This window comes from Peromyscus eremicus, chromosome 2, assembly GCF_949786415.1.
Source record: "Peromyscus eremicus chromosome 2, PerEre_H2_v1, whole genome shotgun sequence".
Classification (NCBI taxonomy): domain Eukaryota; kingdom Metazoa; phylum Chordata; class Mammalia; order Rodentia; family Cricetidae; genus Peromyscus; species Peromyscus eremicus.
Window position 1 is genome coordinate 16,195,616 of NC_081417.1, and position 16,866 is coordinate 16,212,481.

Here is a 16,866-nt window from a genome sequence, read left to right on the forward strand (position 1 = left end):
AATCAACTTGTTATAGATTAACAAAGTGTAAGCAAGCAAGATATTTTTCTCAGTCAGTTCTTTTACTGGCAGGCTGCATATTGTGATTACAAAGAAAGGATCTATTATTTTATTATTTATCTCAAAAGGTAATCTTATGAAAAATCTTGAGTGAATCACAAATCTAAACTTTTATATATGAAAAACAACCAGTCAGCTCTACTTTAAATCCTCGTCAACAGATTTTTTTTTTTTAATATCAGGAAACTGAGAGCAGAAATAGTTGCAAGGAATTAATCATCACCTTTGATCACCAACCCATCCTAGTAAGAAAAGTATTCCAGCCAGCAATAGCAAGGCTGCCATTGTTCCTGTTCACTGACCTCAGTGAATCCCTTGTTCAACTATTAAAAGTTTTTCTAAACTTTAAATTGTTCCTCAAGATTTTCTTCCTTAAAGCCATTAAATTTTTTTACCCTAACCTTAAGTCATATTTAAAGCTTTGTTTTAACTACAATGCACACCAAAACCCATGAACACAGCTCTCAACATTAAGGTTAAAAGAACTTGAGCTAACAGCCGGGAGGTGGTGGCGTACGCCTTTAATCCCAGCACTCGGGAGGCAGAGGCAGGTGGATCTCTTTGAGTTTGAGGCCAGCCTGGGCTACACAGTGAGTTCCAGGAAAGGTGCAAAGCAACACAGAGAAACCCTGTCTCAGAAAACCAAAAAAAAAAAAAAAAAAAAGATCTTGAGCTAGCCTAGATTCTGGAACTCAATTTTTTTCCTTAATCATTAACACTTCCTTGCTCGTACTTTCTGTCCTCTGAAGCCCCTGCTTTATCAGGGGCAGGGGCAACACCATATCCTGCCTTTACTTAGATTAATTTTCCCACTAAACTAATCCCTACCATAATCTCTTACTATATTTATTGTAAACCCTCAATCATCAAAATTCTATTTAAACCCTGTAGTGGTATTTGCTCTGCCCATAACCCTGGGTTATACAGCCCAAAGGAGGTGGTGCTTCCTGTGGTGGTACTTGACCTCTGATATGGAGCTGGAAAGGGTCACAGCCCCTTTTCCTGGCTCCTGGCTATGAGGTGGATTCACTTCTGGTCAGATCAGAGAATGGCTTCTGCTGTCTACTCCCTCCGTTCTGTAATCATGACTGTATATCCTCAATTTATATCTTAATAAATTCTGTTACCCATTTAATAGGCTCGCGTGGATTGATCTTAATAAAACAGTATGGATTAAAAGGAAATCATCTTCATAATAATCTGCAGGTAAAAGAAATGCTCAGTAGAACAGGATATTTCCATGAGATAATCACACTACATTAAAGGTAGTGGGGATTTCCCCACACCCATTCACACCATTTGAGACACCAGATGAATAATGGCAGTGGTAAACATGTAAAGGCACAGCAGTAGCAAGAGACATTCTGGAGCCAAAGCCTTAGGGGCCTTGTCTATTTGAGATTCACCCATCAGTGCCTTACATTCTGGTGGGCCAATCTCCTGAAGTCAATTTCCATCAGCTGTTTTAATTAATGAAAGTTGGTTAAAAGTAGTGATTCTTATAGATTTAGAATCTATTAGAAAATTTCATCTGCACAGGAAACATATTTAGAAATTTCTTGCTAAGTATATTTTCCTAACCTTGTTTTAGAGAAATGTATCAAAAACTTTTTTAAAAGATTTATTATGTTTTTAATTGTCAGGGGAATTGGGGAGAGGGGAGGAACTTTGTGTACATGTAAGTACAGTGCCCATCCAGAAGAGGGTTGTTGTGAGCTGCCTGATGTGGGCACAGAGAGCTGAACTCTAGTTCTCAGCAAGAGCAGAATATACTCTAAACACTGAGCCATCTTTTCAGTATCCATTGTAAACATTCAATCATTACAGTTTGCTAATATTATGTTAGAGCCTAAGATGTTAAGTTCACGTAGAATTATGATAAATAGATATGTCTGCTGTCTTGGGTTGTTACTTTTTTCTATTGAGATGAGGCATCCCAAGAACAGCAACTCAAGTGAGAGAGGATCCGCTTTGGCCCACAGTTGTAGATCAGAGTGGGAAAGTAAAGGAACGTCCCTCAAACAACTAGCTGCATCACATCCACCATCAGGAAATTGGAATGAGTGCTTGCTTACAAGTGCCCTGTTCACTCTTTCCACACATACAGTCCAGTTCCCAGGCAGTAGATGGTCTTACCCACCAAAGTTGGCTTCTCTGTATCAACTGGTGTGATCAAGATGACCCCTACCAGCATGCCCAGAGTTCACCTCTCAGATGATTCTAGTCTCTGTCAAATTACAATGAACGCATAACCATCACATCTGCTTATTCAAGAATTATGGAAAAAGAGAAAATGACATCTGAGATGGCCACATCTATGGCTTATTGCTTTCCTTTTTCATTTGGAACCAACATTTGCTATCAAATGAATAATATGGGTTTCATATACATCTTTTAAAGGAACTTAAAAGGATTATAAATATGGGAAACTCTAGGTTTAGACTTGTTTCTATAGCCCTGGTTTCAATTACTCTTTGTGTTGTTAGGATCTGAACTGTTATTTAGTAGCTATGGTAAACATTACCCTGCCTTGCTTAACCTTAGAGTCTGCTTTAGTTACTTTTCTATTGATATGAAGAGACATTATGACCAAAGGAACTTAAGTAGGACAGTATTTAATTTGGGGACTCTCAGTTCTAGAAGATTAGAGTCCATGACCATTATGGTAGGGAACATAGCAACAAGCAGGCAGGTATGGCACTGGAGTATTAGCTGAAAGCATACATCCTGATACACAAGCATGAGGCAGAGAGAGCTAACTGGGAATGGTGTGGGCTTTTTGAAACTTTAGAGCCTATGCCCAGTAACATACCTCCTCCAACAGGGTCATACTTCCTGATGCTTCCTAAAAGTTCCAACAACTGAGGACCAAGTATACAAATAAATGAACCTATAGGAGTCATTCTCATTCCAACCACCACAGTGTCCCTAAATCAATATCCAGTCTTACTTCTCATTCTGCTTGCCTCACTAAGCACTTCTATGCAGTGGTCCAAGTTGTCTACCTCATGAATTTTATGATAGTATGGTGTAAGTCTGTTTATTTTGTAGTTTTATTTATATGCCTTCTTAATTCAGCACTACAGTGAAACCAAGATGCATTTTTATTTTTAATTTCATATTATTTGAAACTTTAGCAACTAAAATAAATATATTTGCATTATTTTATTAAAATGCATGTTGTGACTGCATGTGTGCTGGTGAATGCTTGATGGTGATGGTAGGAGAGGTTAGGAAAGAGTGTTGGATACCCTATAACTGGAGTTACAGATGATTATGAGCCACTTTGTGGTGCTTGGAACTGAATCCTAGTCATTTGGAAGAGCAGCCAGTGCTCTCGACCTGAACCATTTCCTAGTCCCCTTTAGAAACTTATTTAAAAGAACAATTTACATGAAAAGTAACCTTTACTTAAAGGATAATATAATTTGTTTGATTAAAGATTTTTCTTTTCCCCTTTGTAAATGCTTGAATTCTTTTTATTAGGCATATGTACACCTTTGGAAGCATAGTTACACCTTTAGAAACATAGTGTATGTGTGTTTGAGGAGTGGTGTATGAGCACATGTGTCCCCACACATGTCCCCTTCCAGCATGCACATTTGATGAGTAGAGGAGACTATCATGTGTGTTTTTCTTTCTGAATCTGTTGCTTGCAATTTTGGCTAGGATTAATAATCCTAGGAATAATAATGGCTGGCTAGCAAGCTCCTGGGATCTGCCAGTTTCTGCTGCCCATTCTTTGGATTACAGGCATATATGACCATGGTTTTTTATATTCATGTTGGATATTAGAACTCAGGCCTTCTTGCTTTTATAAGCACTGTTATTCACTGAGCAATCTCCCCAGCACAATTAATGACTTCGGCTTGATAACCGCAAGTTCATATGAGTAACCTAGACAATTTGTAGTTAAATAACCTATCTCCTTTGAAAATATAGTACAAGAAATTATTTGAAGTTCATTTTTGCTTTCTCTAGTGAGGGTTTATTGATTTCTAATGGCTACTTCATGTTTGGGAAAATGGCCACTTATTACAGGTTGTCTTCCTTATATGGCATTTCAGATTTGTAGTGCCTCCTCCTGTTATATTTTTGCAAAGTTTAGAATTATAAAAATTATTTAATGGGTCACAGGTAATGCAGCATCAACCTCCCTCATAAAGAATGTTATTAATGACACCCACAAGGCAGCTTTCTGTCTATTCTGGGCAGTATAAATTTAATGTGTTGTTTTCAAGTATGTCATGTGTCCAGATGCTACAACAATCTGTGCATTAAAAGGCATCAAAAGAAAAGTAAGCAAAATATTTGTGGATATCTTTTGGTGGGTACTGAAGGATTTCTGATACAATTATTTTGAAACAGCCAGTTCTGTTAGGTTTGAGAAAAATCAAGTCCATTGTTTTCTTGTGGTAGTTATACACTTTTTATCAGCGGGGTTTAAAACTCTCCCCACGGTCAGCACAGATCCCGTGTATCCTTCTCCTATATTACTTATATCTGTTGGTGGTGTTACCATCTGTGTAGCATAGTATTTTGGCAAGCACAGTCCATGACTAGTTACATTTGAAAACTTTGGCAAGGAGTAGGTGTTTGTTGAATATACTTGGCCCCTCCCCCCGCCTTACTGAGTATCTCTAAGGAGTGAGTGTGGCCTTGGACTCTGTATTTTAATGAACTATACTCGAGGTTAAGAATCATTGCTGTTATCAGTTGTTCTGCCTCATAGACCCATCTATGCTGTTTCCCAATTCTAAACAGCCAATTTATAAATATCACTTTGTTTCTGTGTGCTGCTCCTATGGTGGATTGCCTTTGGAATTTTCTTAGCTCTGTGCTACTTCTCAATTCTATTAATTATCTTCTAACTTCCCAGTCTAAGTAATGCTAGTAAAAAGATAGTAAAAACCTATTGAATTTGGTTTCCTTACTGCACAAAAACCCTTTGATGAGTTCCTGTTGCATCAGAAAGCCTATCAAAATTAAAAGCCTCAATAATTTAGTCCTGCTGCCCAAGCAGCTTTCCATCCAACAAAGAGGCTGAAGGGCATCACAGTCCCCTGTCAAGCCTCATGCCTTCATCTAAGAGTTGTGAAAATGATAGCATGTAGAAGAATTTACCTGTGAGCTTGTTAAGGAAGAAGCAGTGGTCATCAGAGTTGATGCTTACACCAATTACTTGGAGGTCTAAAAGTGAAATAGCACTGAAGCTCTGTGAATCTTAGTCAGCGAGATTCTGCTTCATCAGGGCTGGCTTAGTAGGAACCTACTTCTTGATGGATAATAAATGAAGGATGGACAGACATTTTGATAATTGCTGACCTAGAGCCTCTAGTCTGTCCTGGTTTATGATGTCCCTGCTCCTGGATACCCAAGATTTCCTCTGAGGGGCTGACTTCTGCGTAGCTAACCTTTCCCAGGATTGGATGTCCCCATTTTTCCCAGCCCCCACATAACTCTTGAAAGGTCCCAGTATTCTCTGGAGTCTTGAGATAAACCTAATTCAGGATGGGACACTTTTGTTTATTTTACTCACATTTCAGTATGACCCATTTGGTCATATGTCCTCCTATGAGCATTCATGTCCCGTATAAACCCCCGTTATTACATTCTTGAAATCGTTCCATCCTTAAGCATGTCATTTTCACCTGTTTTCATTTAACCAGATTCTCATAATAGATATCATTTTCACATAGTCTTTTTGTTTGTTTTGTTTTTGTTTTGGGCATTATTTTAGTAGCCTAGCCTGGCCTCAAGACTGACCTTGAATTCCTGATGCTTCTGCATCTACTTCTAGAGTTCGGTAATTAAAGTCCTTTGTGCCACTAAGCTCATCTATAATTAATATGTGGATTGCCGGGTGGTGGTGGCGCACGCCTTTAATCCCAGCACTTGGGAGGCAGAGCCAGGAGGATCTCTGTGAGTTCGAGGCCAGCCTGGTCTATAGAGCGAGATCCAGGAAAGGCACAAAGCTACACAGAGAAACCCTGTCTCGAAAAACCAAAAAAATAATTAATATGTGGATAATCATATTAATTCCATATTTTTACTCCTATATCATTTACTTTTAATATAGATTAAAACAAACAAGAAAAGTCAAACAAAAATTCCAGCCAATTTGTTTATTACACTTGACTATTATTCTTTCAACCTTCCTTTTTATTATCTGTGGTTATCTCCATCCTTCTGTAGTCTTCTTAATTCAGAGTTTGTGTTCAAGCTTACATGTAGCTATATCCAGGCCCCTTCACTATTTACATTCATAATGAAACTTTATTCTGTCTCTCAGTTCCTCTATGTATTTGCCATATGTTGTCTACCACTTTGGCTACTATTGGCCATAGTTGGCTCCATGTCAATAATCAGTCACCACACATTCTCAGATTTTCAGTTCTTCATTAATAAAAAGGACATTTAGTTCAAACATTTGGTTGCTTTTAACTCCAGAGATTGGCTTATCATCTCACAAGAGCTTTAGTGTCTACAGATGTATCTACCAATACATTCTGATTAACTCTACACTCTGCCAACTCTACTTCTGTAGCTTTAGACCCAGAGTGTGTCACTTGGCTCCTCTTTATGGTCCCTACACCTCTGTTTTCTTTGTTCTTTCTGCTATGCCCATCCTGGAAAAATCTGAACTCTACTCTATCACACTTTCTCTATGTTAGCATTAAGCAGTTGAGAATGCCAAAAGAAATGTATTATGTGTCATAATATAGCCCAGTGACTCATGGTCACCAAATTCATGTTTTTTGGGGTACCACTCCCCAAGTCTGTTTTCTTCTCAAAAGTCTGCAGTCCTCCAAAGCATCGATTCCAGTTTCTGACTCTCCAATTGCCTGAATCCCCACCTTCCTTTTCACAAGTAGCTTATAACATTGCTTCATATTTCACAGTGAACGTGGTCTACCAAACCCTCTTTCTTATTTGCTGTCAAACCTCACTTCTTGGATGTGTTGTTGAGTGTATGATAACTTTTTAATCGATATTAGTTAAAGGGGTAGTTTATGATGATTATTATATCCAGTATGTTTCACCTCTTTTATTTTTGTCATACTGTTCACCTCTTTTTTTTTTTTCTGTCTTATATGGTTTATGCTATTTGTAACCTCTTTAAGCAGCATTGCTTCCATGGGTCATAAATAGAATCTCTTTTGGCCTGGTACATTTATTGCTTTGGCTATTTCCTTGATGTTTATGATTGGCTTCAACTGAGTATGATGTGAAAGATCATACAACTTTTGTATTCTGTTTTGTCTTATTTCTCATAAGAAAACACAGTAGTTCTTATTCTACTCATTGGTACTGTATTTATTTTAGTTTTGTAATTTAGTTGAAGAGTCCCACAACTAAGATACATTTCCTAGAACATGACTTCTTGGGTTTATAAAAATTGTTATTCTGTAGTTATTTTTCTTATAAGTTTCTGTATCAATGTTTGCAAGTGATTGGAATTTTAGAAATCATCTTTTCACATACTCAACATTTTTAGATATATTTTGTAATTGTAAGCTAAATCAGTTAGGCAAAAATAAGGTGAACTGATTATTCTGACTACTCTGATAATTAAAAGTACTACTATTCCAGAGCCTCCTTCTTATTCTAATGAATTGTATCAATGCAGCAAGCCCTCTGTATCCAAGTGTATAATATCCAAGGCTTATACATTAATAGTTTCAGCCAAAAGCAGATAGAAATAGTTTCTGTACTGAACACACATAGACATTTTTCTTGTTATTATTTTTCTCAAAGTTCAATAAATGTTTACATATAATTTACATTATTATAAAGATATGAACTAATCTCAAGAAGATTTAAAGTATATGAGAGAATGTATGAGGATGTTATCAATTAATATTAACAAAATTTGTTAATTGATTAAATCATTAACATTATTTAGCATAATACTAAATATAGGTCATAATAATGCACATTGTCTGCTTTACACTAATAGATTTTCAAATTGTGTATTTGTTATCATGTTTCTACATATGGAGAATCATCTCTAGAAACCTGAATCATAGATAGTGCCATTTAGGCAAGATCTGAATGATTTTTTTCAATGGAAATGACCCTGGTATTTATTATTAAAAACAAGTTTAACAAGTAAAAATGTATTGAAAATATATTTAAAACAAATTTTAGAGCTTGAGTAGATCCATGAAAATGAATGAGCTAGTTACCATCATGGAACTCAAAGGTAATGTGAGCCAGGCTTGGTCTTGCATGTCTGTAGTCTCAACATGTGGAGGAAGAAATAGAAATATCAAAGTTTCAAGGCCAGCCTTGGCTACATAGTGAATTCATGGCCAGTCTAGGCTGTGTGAATCACTGTTTTTATGTTGTTTTGTTTGTTTAAATAAAACTAAGTTTGGTAGCACAGTAGAATATAAATAGGAAACAAATGATGAAATTGGATTTTTTTCTTTACCTTAAAAAAGTCTTGTCATCCTTCAGAAGACTCAGATATATTAACTGCATTGTCAAGTTTTTGAATATTCTAGAAACAGTGAATGTGTCATACAATCAAGAAGAAATATCATCCATAATCACCATTGGATCCTGCATGATGCTATATTTTTGTGACTTTTTAAAAAAAATTATTTTAGATGTACTGTCTTTTTTGTTTAATTATAATTTGATGTCTAATGAAGAATTTTCATAGGTTAGGGTCTTTCTTTTAGTCACAAACACTAAAATAATTATCTTTTCCCTGGCCAAAGGTTAAATATTTTACTAACCTATGTTTTGATATGGATTTGAATGTTACAATCTGGATTTAATTTTTTTCTGGAAGAAGAGACATATACAAAAGCTTTGGGTTTCCTCCTTTTACATTTATTCTTTCTGGACTTTATAAAAATGTATAGCTGAGCAAAACAACATTGTTTCAATGTGATTGACCATATGAATACTTTGCTTTTTAAAGGTTCATTTTGTGTGAGTGAAAATAAGAGTAGATATGTGCATGTGAAAGTGAAAGTGGATATGTGCATGTGAATGCCAGTGCCCAGGATGGTCAGGAGCATCCGGTGTCCCTGGAGCTGGAGGTGCAGAAAGCTGTGAGCTGTACAACATAGGTGCTAGAAACCAGACTGAGGTCCTCCGCAAGAGACTATGTGCCCTTAACCACTGAGCTATATTTCCACCTCCACTAAATAACACAAACTATGTTTAAACATACATAGGACAGAAATTGCTGTTTAGTGCAGGTTAAGAAAGCATTTCTAAAGAGTAATACCATCTTTGGGCTTAAAAGTTCTAGAGTGTAAAGTTTAATTAATTAAAATTTTAATTATGAATTATTTCAATATGTAATCTAAATTTTGAATAATATTGGCATTCTTTCTTCCTTAAGTATGTTATCAAGTTTCAAGAATGTTAAAAAGTTCTCTGATGACTTAATCTGTAATTGTTCCTACAGCAAAATACATAAATAATAAATAGTAGTTTATTAATCCATATTTTAGTTGAGCTGGGTGTCAGAGCAAGTTACCTCCTTAGGGAAAGCAGTGTTCTTTATAAAAGAAGGTGATGAGACATAGTCTCTATGGAATTAAATTGTGAATATGATGTTGGTATTGTACACGCTAATATAAATCTGTTATTCTCTATCACAACACATTTTAAATTGTGGCTGATCTCATATGCAAATAGCTGTCTTATTAGAAGTCGTGTCTGTATGTGCTAATGTCTCCCTGGATTTCTTAGGAGTTTGCTATCATGTCATCAAAGCAATAGAAATGAATGATGATTACTGCAAAGCTTTGAAGAGCAAAGAATGTTTTCAAATTTCTAGATGATTGAAGCATTGACAGTTTGTGCCCTACAGACGAATGGGCATGTCTTTAGATCACATCAAACAGAATCAATGCACTTATTAGTAAAGTAAAATACTTTTCACTATTTTCTGTTTGTTTCTCCTAACAAAATTAAGTCATGTTAAAAATGTTTTGTAGGTTTCTTTTATTTTTTTACTCACCATTTGGTTGAATATGTTGTTTTGTTTTGTTTTTCTGAAGGAATGAACTATTTCAAACAAAAGAAGAACGTTGAATTTTTGAAATTCTCATCAAGTATTATTATCAATCACTGAAATAATTAGGAACATAATTGAAAGCCAGTTTTTTGTCTTTTGTCTAGATCTTTGAAATTCCTTTGGTTTTTATCTAAAACAATTTTATACACACACACACACACACACACACACACACACACACACACACACACACATATTATACAGCCTATAGACACTTATGACCATTTAGATTTTTTAACTTTTTGGTATAATGTTATGAAAAAATGAATAAGGTTCAATTTCTTTTAATCAAAAGATACTGTTTTTGATTACTACAAGTAATGGATCGATATAATACTTGCCTTGTAAGTGTTACTTTTGTTAAATGACTAGGAAGAGAAGGGTAGTATAATGACAAGGAAGACAAGGTTAGTGTAAATAATAGCCATTTGGCACACAGACTTAGCAGTTGACTGTGTTTTATGTGTTTAACTTAAACATATTCCATGAAGAAAAAAATCTATATTAAAGGAAGAATATTATCTTGTGTTTTATTCATGTAAACTGACTTCTCTCTTGATATGGATACATCTTCAAGCTCCACACAATTAAGATTAAAATAATGACTCCACTTTACTATTAATAAATGCAAACACTATGCAAAATAGAACTGCTATGTGAATACATTATACCTATTGACATTATTTACAGCTTGTCTTGACAGAACTATTTTTAATGTTTTGATTTATAACAAGTCAGACTATATAGGATTAGGTGATATTTTAGTTTCACTTAGAAAACTTTAAGTATGTGTCATCTTAGATGTAATAGCCCCATGGTTTATTAGAGGTAGAGACTTAATTCATTTGACTTTCTGTTGTCAGAGATATTTTACATTCCTAGATTTTGTTATACCATCAATCTGATATTATTATAAAAATAAGCTTTTAGATGAGCTTATAATTTTCTTACACATGGGGAAGTTGTTACTTTGGGGATGTTTCGCTGTGTTGAATGAGCTGATTGTTGGCTGTGAGGATATGTAAAGAATGTAGTTGAACTTGAACAGGCTTCACATGTACTTGGTATCTGAGAACCCTTAATAAAGTTCATTAGGAAAAACCCCATCAGTTTATTTATAGCCTGAAAGAGCTCCCCTTTTATTAATCCAGTCCAAACCTGAGAAACTAGCAGAGATTGTCCTGTCTCAAATTCTGTTCTGAGCTCCTTGAGGTTTCCAGACTATGAAACTCATCTGTTACCACTGCCTTTTGTAGTATCACCCATAGAAATGTGTTTTTGAATCAATCATGATCATTTTAGAGGAACTCCTCTGTGAGTTACTCTCTGTGATCGCCGCCTCTGGATGTCTCCTCCTTCAGCACAGCAGACATCACAGCGCACACTAGCCGTCCGTGGTACAGCATCAGCTCATTCAGGGGGCGAAGACCTGGCATTGTTTTCATTCCCTACTCCTTTACATAAAATTTTTGCTTCCTTACAAAATAATTTCCTCATCTTTTGCTAACTTTCTTACCACTCACAGGTAGTTCCTTGCGCCTGTAATTTTGCCAGTTTCTTTTCTCGATATAATTCCATATGTTTTTCGTCTATTCTTTGGGACTCTGGACTTCTGTTTATCATCCACTAATTTTGACTCTGCGGTAACCTGAGTGATTCGATTCAGGGCGCTAGTATTGCTCATCCTCTGCTCTCTGATTCTCCCCTCACCATCTCTGTATCCCTCTCTTCCCCCTTTTTCTCTCCCTGCTGTCTCTCAGGAGAGAAATCTTAACTGAACTTTGTTCTTCAAATATTTTTGATTTTTTCTTCCTATATACATTTTAGAAGTTAGCTTTTCCAGCCTCTTTAACCCCAAGTTCTTAGAATTCCTGTCTTTATATATTTTTATTTATTATTTTTAATTAAAATTTAATTATATAACTTCTCAGCTTCCTCTCTTCCCTCCCGTCCACAAAGATCTACAAGCCCCTAATGACTGCTCAGGGAGGGAGGGTTAGCTTCTTCCAGGGATGCATCCCCTAATTGGTACCTAGTACAAAGTAGGCAGTCCTGAAACCGAATATGCTCAAGCCACACTAAACAAACAAGACAGATTGTACTTACATATTTGTGCATATATATGTAACAATAATTAGAGACCTTTATCGTTTTAATCCTAAGCTGACTTCCTGCTTGACCGTATGTTTTTCACATAGAACTACAGTAAAAGGAGTGGGGGACAACTTCCAGCAACCGATGTTTGCATTAGTAAACATTTGTGACTCCAGTAAATATGGCCCACAAGTATCTAGAACTCACAAGAGAATTTAATTCTTTTCTCAAGGATGACAAATTATTAAAAATATTTCCTCCATCCTTTGGATAATCATGTTTCTACAAATGGGACCTTCCAAATATGTCTGGGGGCTCATTTATATTCCAATACATTAGATGGAAAGGAAGAGAATACATGGTCATGCTTGGGAGTTTTTCATACTTAATTTGAAAATGATACATTCAGACTCCTAGATCAAGAACTTAATTACATATTTTTAATTCAAGCTAGGAAATGTAGTCTAGCTGTGAAAATAAGAAAAAGTGAGTGTAGATTTGATGAGAAGAGTATAGTTTCTGGTACAATGGTTAACTTTAATAAAAATAGAATTTGAAAACTGATTTGAGGATTATAACAAGCAGCACATACTGAAAAAGCGAGAATAATAATACATGGAAGTGCTTTCTGCTGTTATATTACAAGGAGCAGAGCGGAGCCTAAACCCACCCATCTTGGCTACATTTGTGAGGCATTTCAACACAAAATTCCAACTGTCCAGTTCACATACTTTTAGCCTTTCTGTTTTAATGTAACACAGTGGAAAGCTATTTAGAAATTTGCCATTGGATACTATTATCCAACATTCTGGTTTAACCAAGCTTAGTTCTTGATGAAATTAATGTAACCTAGAATAAATATGTGGAGATTTTATCACCAGTAAATGTATATCTGATTGTTTATTTGAAAGTTTTGTTTTCTTTGTAGAGATCTAATTGAAGTTAAGTCAGCAGCATTTTACCCACTGTTAAAAAAAATGATCTTAAGGAACTTTTGGGGGAGTTTTCAAGTAGTTTTTAAAAAAGTGTTTGATTATAATTGTTTTCTTTCTTTTTAGCAGATATTTTGGAGATCAAAGATGGGTAGAAAAGACTCTTCCACTACAAAACTTCCTGTCGATCAGTACAGAAAGCAAATTGGTAAGCCATGCACTTTTGTGAATGGAAATAAAGGAAAAGACAGTCATGTATGTCGATTAAGGAATACATTTTCTGTAATATATGTGACTCACAAAAGTGTAAGACTAAAGAAATACCTTATATGTTATTAGGAGGAAAAGCAAATATAACCCTGCCTCCTAGCAAAGAATAGACTTCATGTTATTGGCTTTTTCCAGTGCTTTTGTGATTTTATCGATGGAATAAAACCAAAATTATTATTATTTTTAGGAATAGATGCTGTTTTATAGTATTTTACATATTATTATTTAATAAGTTAGTCCTTTATAGCATTTAAAAAATTAATTCTGTTGCCTCACAATGACAGTGATTTAATTATTCCAGAATAGGACATTAGAATATACTGAATAAAATATAAATGCCATATGTAGAACTGAGCTTAGAAAGACGAGGAAGAACTTTCCAGGAGGCATAAGTGAAGTCTTCTGAGAGAGGAGACGCAAGACTCTGGTGATAAGATCCCATGCGTATCTGTAGATCCTAAGACAGTGTCCCTGGGGAAGATGGCCGTTTAGAGAGAAGACAGCACAGAGACAGACAAGAAGCAGCCTCTTTGATGCATGCTTTCTCTCTTAGTGCACATGACGTGCTTGTCTACAGAATACACATGCACTGGTTAGGTAGAGCATGAAGGAAGACCTGAGATTTCAGAACGTTTGTAGCCTAGGGCCACAGTCTTTAAAGAAAGTGTAATAAAGTAGAAATCAGACACTAAATGAAAGCTTCCACTTCTTAACATAGCACTCTCTTCCTCTACTCTTTACCTCTATCCATTTTTTAAAGAAAAAAGTAATTAATAACTATATAAAATCTACATATATTTATATGTACATATACACACATCAATATATTTCACTATCAAAAAGCCAATTAAAATATACATTATTCCACATAATGGATAAATACACCTAAAATCTACTCATCAATTTTCTGTTGTACATGGCACAATGTTATTAAATGTAGCCCATATTAGATCTTTAGATGCTGGGACTTGTTTCTGTTTGACTTACATATCCCCATTCCTGTCCTTCAACTTGTGTAGCAACCAAAGATATCCATTACTTCTTTTTTTTTATTCTTTTCTTTTTTAGATTATACTGTAATTACATCTGTTGTGGAATATTAGTTGAAGATGTGTTACATTTGTCTATGCTTTGAAACATTTGCAAAGATGTGTTGCATTCTTTTACTTTGCATTTGTTTAACTCTGTGAAGCTGTGTTATTGTGCCTGACTAAAATACCTGATTGGTCTAATAAAGAGCTGAATGGCCAATAGCTAGGCAAGAGAAAGGCTAGGTGGGGCTGGCAGGCAGAGAGAATAAATAGGAGGAGAAATCTGGGAATGTGAAGAGGAGGATGACATCAGGGGTCAGCCACCAAGCTACCCAGCAAGGCATGGAGTAAGAAGTAGAGAAAGGTATATAAAGTAGAGAAAGATAAAAGCCCAGAGACAAAAGGTAGATAGGATAATTTAAGAAAAGCTGGCTAGAAATAAGCCAAGCTAAGGGAGGGCATTCATAAGAATGAATAAGCCTCCTTGTATTTATTTGGGAGCTGGATGGTAGGCCCCCAAAGAACAAAGCCAAAAGAACCAAATAGTAAAAAAAGAAAAAAAATCAAATAGCTATATACATAATTTCCTCCTTCCTTTGCCCCCTCTAAAATTTCCTATATATCCCCCTTGCTCTATTTCAAATTCATGACTTTTTTCATTTATTTTTGACATATATATATATGACTTCTTAGTTCAATTGACTCAAGTTATCAGGCTGTTGGCAGAATGCAATGAGATTCTTTGCCAGAATGCAACTTGAGTGGCCTCTAGCCCATTCCAGACAGATTATTTGTTGTTTGAAACTTCATGAGCTGGGCTTCCACTAGCCACATTTCTCTAACATTCTGGTCTTCTGAGCTATACCCCAAAATTGTCAATTAAGCTCTACTACAATGTTATAGGGTTCTTCTTGTCTGCAGGTCCAAGCTCTTTCACATTCCTCCTACAAATTAGTTCCAAAGTCCCCCAAAACAAATGAACAGGTTTGCCACAACCAAAACCCCTCTCTTGGTAACAATTTTCTGTTAGTTCCTCTCATCATTGCTGTGATGAAATACCTGACAGAGGCCACTTAAGGAAGGGTTTATTTTGAGTCACCCTTCAAAGGATATGGTCCATCATGTGTGAGAGGGCATATTAGTAGTGGTGTGTAGTAGCTGGTCACATTGCATCCACATTCAGGAAGCAAAGAGGGATGAATGGTGCTCAAGTCTCCTTTTATTCAGTCAAAAAGCTCAGCCAATGGATGCTCTTTTCTGAATTTCTGGTAGAATTCATCTGTAAAGGCATCCAGTATTGAGATGCTTTTAGTCAGGGAAATTCTGATTACTGATTCAGTATCTTTATTTGTTATTTGTCTCTTTAGTTTTTCTATTTATATTTGATTCCTTCTTTGTGCCACGAGCTAACAACTGTTTCTAGGAATATATCCATGTTTATATAAATATCCTCATTCCTTCTAGTTATTCAGTTTGTTGACATATAATTATCCACAGTAGCCTGTTATGATATTTTATGATTGAGTTTATTTTCTTGAATTTTTTCCCTGTCTTCATTTTGGTATTTGTTCACTCCCCTTAGTTTAGAAAACCCTTACTCTCTCTTGTTAATGTTTCTCATATTGCATTTAGTCTGTATTTCATGTGATTCTTATCTAGTATTTTTTATTTTAATCTCTCTGCTTATTTTGCACTTAATTTACTGTTTGTATATTTTTGAGCTATTTTGAGTTGTTTAGTTGGGATGATTCTCTTTTTTTTATTCAGAAATTTTTTATTCATTTTACATGCCAATCACAAATCCCCCTCTCCCCTCCTCCCACACCTCCAGCCTTCCCCCACCCACGCATCCCCATTCCCTCCCCTACAAGAAGGTAAGGCCTCACATTGGGAGTCAGCAGAGCCTGGTACATTCAGTAGGGACAGGGATGATTCTTATTAATGCAAGTAGTTATTATTTTAAACACTACTCCATGCAGTGTCAGTCCATTTCCTGCTGCTTTAACAGAACTAGACTAAACCTAATAGTATGTAAAGAAGAAAAGCTCGAGAAGGTATGCACATGAAGAAGAAAAGCTCAAGAAGGTATGCACATGAAGAAGAAAAGCTCGAGAAGGTATGCACAGGCTGGCAGCTTGTGTGTGCCTCACTAATGTTTCTTAATATACCATCAGATATCACGTGGAAACTGAGAGAAATCCTAAATCAACTCAGTCTATGTTTCTGTTCTACAGTCACCAGTCAATCATGAATCCTTCTTGATCCTGCATAACCCTAACTACCTCCTACCTCCAAGTATTAGTACCATTTGGATTGTGAATTACATTTCAGTGTGAGTTTCTAGCTGTGGCACCTACTTTTGCTGCATGGAATTAATTTGTTCATGTGTCACAAAATGTTTCTTTCAATCAGTGATTATTTAAGAGTTATTTAC

At 35.7% G+C, this 16,866-nt stretch overlaps 1 protein-coding gene across 2 annotated transcripts in view; it reads left to right on the forward strand.

Moving 5' to 3' along the window:
• Nucleotides 1-16,866, forward strand: part of Triqk (triple QxxK/R motif containing) — a 69,469-nt gene that overhangs the window by 33,096 nt on the left and 19,507 nt on the right. The window contains exon 2 of one of the 2 annotated variants that reach the window (XM_059253878.1): nucleotides 13,258-13,339. In XM_059253878.1, coding sequence (XP_059109861.1) covers nucleotides 13,279-13,339 — 61 coding nt within the window. In that variant the 5' untranslated portion in view covers nucleotides 13,258-13,278. The remainder of the gene's footprint in view (nucleotides 1-13,257; nucleotides 13,340-16,866) is intronic. The other variant, XM_059253879.1, reaches the window with a different exon arrangement.